Here is a 7,483-nt window from a genome sequence, read left to right as displayed (position 1 = left end):
TCCCCCCCCCCCCCCCTCCCCAAACACACAACAGACACTGATATATGTATTGAAGTAACTGCCATGGCTGAACAATATAATAAATGCACATAGAAGTTATTTAAACATTTATGAGCTGGAAACTTGCACGAAACCTTCTGGTAAACATACGAGAGTAAGACACGTCGAGGGAGATTTTGTTATGGCGCTTCTAATTATTTAGCATTTCCAGTGGGACTAATTTTAAGGAACTTTTTCCACTATGTTAAAAAAACTTATTCTGTTCATTGTTGGGTCTTTTTCATTTATGTACTCCATCCAGGCAATTGGCCCTGAGCTGATCTTCTACAACACATCAAGGGAAGTAGGGGAATCTACAATCCTCCAGAACCAACTTTTGCATGCTCAACTAGATGTATATTGCAGGTAAATGTAGTTTCTCTACATTTATGGAAAACTTTATTTGGCTGAAGGAATTAAGGATAATACGAAAAATGCTAGTGCGTACTCATATACTATGCATATTCTTTTCCATTCAGAAATGTGTATATTGCATCATTATGGATTATTTTCTCAATTTCCCATTTTAGTTATGTTCTACATACTTATCATGGCCATAGGTTTCTTCTCAAAGGCGATACAACTGAATTTAGTGCAAATGCACTCGGACTGACCATGGAGAGTAATGGAATCAGGATTCTAGAGCCCTTTGATACCTCAGTAAATTATTCGAATGCTTCGGGAAAGACAAATATACATTTGTCTGTTTCAGATATATTTATGAACTTTTCATTCAGCATCTTGAGACTGTTTCTAGCTGTTGAAGAGGATATTGTGGCATTTCTAAGAATGACTTCGAAGAAAATGACAGTAGTATGCTCCCAGTTTGACAAAGTTGGAACAATCAAAAGTATGCCGTCACATTTTTATTTATGTTATTGTCTGTAGATGGAAAAATATCAAAAAATTTATTCTTCCAGCTCTTATCTTGGTTTTGCAGGTCCAAACAGTGATCAAGTATATTCATTTTGGAGGCCTAATGCTCCACCAGGTTTTGCAATTTTGGGTGACTATGTGACACCATCGTCAGTAATCTCTTTTATATGAAGTTCCCTTGGCATTATCTTTTCAGTTTGATTTTTGTATTGACATGAGCACTCATTACATGGCAGTGATAAACCACCAACGAAAGGAGTTCTTGCAGTTAACACCAGTTTTGCAAGGGTAAAGCGACCTATATCTTTCAGACTAATCTGGCCACCGGTAGCTTCTCAAGACAGTTATAATTATCACATGAACAATTATGATTCTTCACCTGGTGATGATATTCTAGGCCAGGAGGACTGCTTTTATTCCATTTGGTTTCCTGAAGCACCCAAAGGATATGTTGCACTTGGTTGTGTTGTCTCCAAAGGAATTACGAAACCGCCAGTGTCTGCTGTTTTCTGCATCGCCACTTCCTTAGTTTCTGGTTGTTCCTTGAGGGACTGCATAAGTATCAGCACCAGTGTACCGTATGTCAAATGTCAAACTAATGAATCTCTCTTTATGTTCATTTTGCATGGCACATAAATTTGTTGGTTTTCTATTTTTATTCGTATTTGGACATTGGTGGTTGTTTTGGATGTCTTACGTATGCAAGGAGCTGTATTCTGGACGGGTTTCTTCTTTAAGATATAAACTGGACTTCGCAATTCCAGATGCATTTGAACTATTCACTGAATTTTGATTTCTCATCTTGACTAAATTTAGGCATTTATTTTGTAAAACTATTTTTGATACAACGCTACTGGTAAGTTGCAGGTGCCGTTCAAATATTGCTTTATGGCGTGTGGACAATGCTGCTGGATCTTTTCTGCCAGCAGATCCAACAACCTTTAGAGTGAGAGGTACTGCGTATGAACTGCGTCGTACAATTTTTGGGTTTCCTGAAGTGTATCATCAAATGTCTAAGAGTTCAGATAGTCATGCTTCACCAAGTCAAACTGAAACCTCCCTTCCGAAGAAGTCACGTATTGTAACTTCTGGTCAGCATTTTGAGGCTGTTGCTGACTTTCAGTTGATATGGTGGAATCGAGGATCAAATTCCAAGAAGAAACTATCAATATGGCGTCCAGTTGTTCCTCAGGGGAAGATTTACTTTGGTGATGTTGTTATGAAAGGGTGTGTACTTTCCATTTTCTATTTTATTTCAGTATGTTTGAGTTTTAGTTTCTTGGTTAACTCTTGGTTGTCATCTGAACTCAGATTTGAGCGTCCAAATACATCTATAATTCTTAATCATACTGGAGATGAAGAGTTGCACAAGACCCCACTTGATTTCCAACTTGTAGGGCAAATCAAGAAGCAAAAAGGAATGGAAGATATATCCTTCTGGTTGCCACAAGCTCCTGCAGGGTTTGTTTCCTTGGGTTGTATTGCATGCAAATGTAAGCCTAAGCAACAAGACTTCAGTGCATTGGGATGTGTGCGAATGGATATGGTGGCATGGGATCAGTTCTTGGAGGAAAGTGCCTGGGATTTTTCAGATGCCAGGCTAATAACCGAGCCATTCAGCATATGGATAGTTGGTAATGAGTTAGGGACCTTCATTGTTCGGAGTGGGTCTAAGAGGCCTCAGAGGAGTTTCAATCTTAAGCTGGTGGATTCACATGTAACAAGTGGTTCAGATAACACTGTAATTGACGCAGAAGTGAGAACGTTTTCTATAGCAGTTTTTGATGACTATGCTGGTTTGGTAAGAAAACTACTCCACTTTGGTTTCATTTTAGTTTTATTAAATTACTTGAGAAGTAGTTATTTTGGCTATCTGGTTAATGAGCTTCAAATGAAGGGGAGCATTATGAGAGTCAATTTAGTGTCCTTGAACTTTTTTCTTATTTTGATTATTGTTCATATATGAATAAACAACACTTGTTAAATTATAAATCTTAAACTAGTATTTTTTGCATGCTGTTGACTCTTTTTTTTCGGGTCTCTTTTTACTTGAAATTTTTTTCTTATATATTCTTTTCTTTCTTGACAAGGAATCAAAAGAAAAAAACGTCAAGTAATACGAAAGAGAACCATAGGAAACACCCAGTAAGAACTAGGAGCAAAGAATTAAACCTCAAGTACCTGCTAATGAAATAAAAAGAATGTCCAAATGTCTAGCGAACTAATAAAGACGCAAGACTAGCCCTTACTAACAAAAGAATGAAAGCTCTTGTTTTTTTTTAAACCAGAGACAAAACTTTTGAGTCATGATTGAAAAGTAAGGCTACGAATTGTAGACAAAGAGAGCAAAATAAAAGGAAAAAACAGGAGAAAACATCCTGTGAAAAAGTCCTCTAGATTACATGTAGAATTTCAATATTCTGGTTGTAGATATTTCTGGTAGTAATTTATCGAATTACTTGGATCTAAAACTGAGCAACTCTAGATGTTGTTAGAGTAAAGGACTGTCAACAATCTAGTAATTACCATGGCAATGGTATTGTTCCACCTTATTTTTTGTTGTTTCATAATCCAAGCGATTAAGTTTTTTCTTCATGGAGTAGATGTAACACTAAAAAAGATGGATTTTTGTTCACAAAAAAAATCTTAGTTTCCTTTGCCTGTCCAGGATTTGACGGTGGACCTAAAACTCTTTTGCCTGAAATGGATAGATTTAATTATAAAAGTGTGGAGTACATGGACATCGGAATCAGCTCCTGTAGTGTTCCCTCATCTGGGAGTGTTGTGCAACATATTGTTCTTGTTTTAATTCTTCTTTGGCAGCCTTCATTCCTTGCCCTAATGACCAAACGTGTGCCGATTTATCACATACCTAGGAATTTTGTTTATGTGAAATTTTACCTTTTGGTCCTATACCTTGCTTTTTCTACCTTTTGGCCTACGAATTTTGATGACACTCTATTTCCTCATAGAACGTTGTCATCTTTCTTAATATTCTTTCTTTTAAATTTGAAATATAAACCCTCTTTTTATGCACATTTAGATGATTATAGTTAGAAATAGACTTCTTTTTGCAGGTAACTGAACCAAGTTTGACCTTTTTTATTGGTCTATTTGCATAATTTCTCTTCTTGATTTTGACAGATGGTTCCATTGTTCAATATATCGCTTAGCGGGTTGGGATTTAGCCTTCATGGAAGAAAAGGTTATTTAAATTCAGTTGTGAACTTCTTTTTAGCTGCCAGATCATATAATGATAAATACGAATCCTGGGAGCCACTTGTTGAACCGGTAGATGGATTTCTAAGGTAATTACCTTGGGATGCTTCTCTTTTTTCTTTTTTTCCTTGATTCTTTTTTTTCATTTGAGAAGGAAACGAAACTTTTCATTGATATAATGATAATAGACTGATGCTCAAACTACCAAATATCTATACGATACTAAATTACAATAGAAAGAGAATTCCAATTAAGACAATGGTCCTGAATAGTGTAATAAGCAAAGTGTTTGGAGAGAGTGCACCAAGAAGAAGCCTTCAAATGAACAGAACCAAAACGATTATTCCATGGAAGCAGCTTGTTGTGAAAGATCTTTTGGTTCCTTTCCAGCCAAATTTTTTATTAATGGCTTTCAATTCCTGTTTGTAGATAATGTATAAGAAACTAAGTATTTCTAATACTAAAGGAAATTAAAAGGGAAAGGATTAACCAAGGAATTACTCAAGATTAACCACGAATCCTACTGTAGCAATCCTATCCCTCCCAACTCATCCTCAAATTTTAAAAAGAAAGTTGAAGATAGAAGTATAAATGTAAATAGTTTGAATGGGAACACGATTCAGCTTCAGTCTTAGCTGGAAAAAAAACGCTGATCACCATGCTGCCTGAAATGAGAAACGATCATTCAACCACCAGCAGCTAGCCATGGAGAATGGGCCACTGTAATCTCCCAATTGGAATTGAATCCTCCCATATGAAGAAAAATTCTCGAAAGAACATGGAGAAGATTAATGTTGAGCTGGACTAAGAGTCTGTAATATGTAAATTCTTTCGGGAACAGGCCACATCAATTTTTGTAGAACAACGATTGGACTCGCATGCTGCTTGGGTTGAAGAGGCCAAATTTCTGTTAGATTGAGGTCAACTACACTTCACATAATATTTGCCACAAATGGTCAAATCTTCTATTTCTACGCTATCTCGTCTTCCTCTTTGTGTGTGCCCAAAAACCTTGCATTTACAACTCCACTTGCTTCATGTTTTCATTTTCAGTTTTTTCTTCTTCTTTGCGCTACTGGTCTTTTATGCTTAAGGTTTTGTCAGCCATTGTTTAACAATCATCCTTGCTCATGTTTTCTTCTTCCTGCACGACAATTTCTTTTCTTCTTTGCGTGAGTTTTCTTTTTCTTCGTGTGAGTTCTTTTGATTTTCTTGATTTTGTTTTGCGACTCATGAGCTCTTGGTTTCTGAAATCCCTTTTTTTTTCTTTTTTTTTTCTTTTTTTTTCAATTTTGCTCACATGATGCTCCATTCAGCTCTCTAACTGTTCCATAGCACATTGGATGTCAATCAACCTTTTACGAATCTCCTCCAACTTAAAGCATTCATCCTGATTTCCTCCAATTTTCACCTCTATCAGTTTCAGTTCACATTTGAAGGAAAAATCTCTTTGTAAAGTTCAAACATTGGTAGAATTATCATGCTGGAATTCCTTTTCCAAATCGCCGGGATTTTTCGAGTGCATGTATGATATTTTTATCTATATCAGTTTTCACGTCTTCCTGTGACCTTCTTTCTTAATTCAAAATACTCCTTTCTTGGAAGTTTCTTGAATAGGGTACTCTGAAAGGTATCCCCGTTGTAAATAGTTGTGTGCTATTGACTAATGAGCACAGCTCGTGAATCTCCCTCTTACTTTTGTCGTCAATCAAAGTTTCTTAGTCTTCCTTTGGCAGCAGCCAGCATTATCCCAGATGGTTGCTCTGATACTAAATTGGTATAGCCTAATAGAGAAAACGAGAACTCCCTCCAAGAATCTAGTCTCAGTCTCTATTAAAAATCAAAGGTATTAAAATACAATTGAGGAATTCTCTATTAATAAAGAATTTAAAACAAATTATTCCAAATACTAAGAGCAAACTAAAAAGAATTAGCCAAGGAATTATCCATGATTAAACACTAATCCTTCTGCGACATTTGGGCTCAAATCTTGACCTTTTTGTAAATCCTTTATTTCTTATCCAAAATAATTGGGTAGCCTTCTTTTATCTCCCCAGCCTTTGCTATCTTCAAATAAAATAGCCTTAGTTCATATAAACTAAAAATTAAAATTAAAAGAAAGAAAAGCCTGTCCATACAATTTTATTTCTTCAGGATGATGTCACATTCAGTAGTCTAAGTTTGCACATTTAAATGACTGACCTAATTTGGCTTCTTTCAGGTATCATTACGAGCAAAATTCCACTGGATCAGCTTCTCAGTTGCATCTTACCTCAGCTAGGGATTTAAATTTGAATATTTCAGCGTCTAATATCAATATGCTCATTCAAGCTTATACAAGCTGGATCAACCTCACGAATGTTCAGGAGCATAACAAAACAAAAGTAGTACATATGTTTCTTCTAATTATAATTTTAATATTAATAGCCTCTGTAGATCAAGATCGCATTCAATTAACATGCTATGTATTGACTAGCTGACCAATTCTTCCTTTTGTCCTGGGAATTGTCATGTAGGACTCGTTGTTTCCCACATCTGGTGGAAAAGGTATCGGTGATGTACAGGCCAAGAGAGACTATTTTATCATCCCTCAAAATAAACTTGGTCAGGACATTTACATCCGAGCTACTGAAATACGTGGTCTTCAAAATGTAATTCGGATGCCTTCAGGGGACATGAAGCCCTTAAAAGTTCCTGTTTCAAAGAACATGTTAGATTCCCACTTGGAAGGAAAACATTTTAAAAAAGATAGAAGAATGGTGACAATAATAATTTCTGGTGGACAGGTATGGCATAATTTTCATCAACTACTTTGTGAAGACTTTTTCATCCGGCATTTCCTTACATATTTTGCTTTCATTTATGGACAATTGTCTACACTTGATCATCTCTTACTTGGAAAAAAAACATTCGATACAGTTGCCAAAGGTTGAAGGACCAGCTGTTCACCAGTATACTGTAGCTATTCGTCTTACTCCCCTCCAAGGGGCTTTTGTTGAATTGCAACATCAACAGAGTGCACGCACATCCAGAAGTAGCTCAAACCACTCATTATCTGCTGAGGTTGACTTGGTCTTCTGGAACGAAATATTCTTTTTCAAAATTGAATCTCCGGTGGGTATTATAAGCTTATTCATTCAACATGTCTGCATTGGTTTATGCACTACCTTACATTAGCCACTTGTAATCACGACCATCTTTATTTTATGTGTTCACATTTACACCGGTAGCAATTATTTGTTATCTCAAGCTTTTTTTCTCACTTGTATGAGTTTTTTTTTTTTTTTTTTTTTTTTTTTTTTTTTTTTTTTTTTTTTTTTTTTTTTTTTTTTTTTTTTTTTTTTTTTTT

At 35.8% G+C, this 7,483-nt stretch overlaps 1 protein-coding gene across 1 annotated transcript in view; it reads left to right on the top strand.

Annotated features, from left to right (window-relative positions):
- Nucleotides 1–7,483, top strand: part of LOC111438054 — an 82,389-nt gene that overhangs the window by 54,976 nt on the left and 19,930 nt on the right. Inside the window, exons 34-43 of the mRNA XM_023076009.1 lie at nucleotides 302–405; nucleotides 600–889; nucleotides 980–1,064; nucleotides 1,152–1,493; nucleotides 1,777–2,142; nucleotides 2,227–2,716; nucleotides 4,060–4,223; nucleotides 6,356–6,518; nucleotides 6,651–6,920; nucleotides 7,054–7,248. Of these exons, the coding sequence (XP_022931777.1) occupies nucleotides 302–405; nucleotides 600–889; nucleotides 980–1,064; nucleotides 1,152–1,493; nucleotides 1,777–2,142; nucleotides 2,227–2,716; nucleotides 4,060–4,223; nucleotides 6,356–6,518; nucleotides 6,651–6,920; nucleotides 7,054–7,248 (2,469 nt within the window). The remainder of the gene's footprint in view (nucleotides 1–301; nucleotides 406–599; nucleotides 890–979; nucleotides 1,065–1,151; nucleotides 1,494–1,776; nucleotides 2,143–2,226; nucleotides 2,717–4,059; nucleotides 4,224–6,355; nucleotides 6,519–6,650; nucleotides 6,921–7,053; nucleotides 7,249–7,483) is intronic.

The sequence above is a fragment of the Cucurbita moschata genome, unplaced genomic scaffold (assembly GCF_002738365.1).
Source record: "Cucurbita moschata cultivar Rifu unplaced genomic scaffold, Cmos_1.0 Cmo_Scf00070, whole genome shotgun sequence".
Taxonomy (NCBI): Eukaryota; Viridiplantae; Streptophyta; class Magnoliopsida; order Cucurbitales; family Cucurbitaceae; genus Cucurbita; species Cucurbita moschata.
The sequence above is the reverse complement of the archived record's forward strand: the minus strand, read 5'-3'. Positions and strand labels throughout refer to the sequence as shown.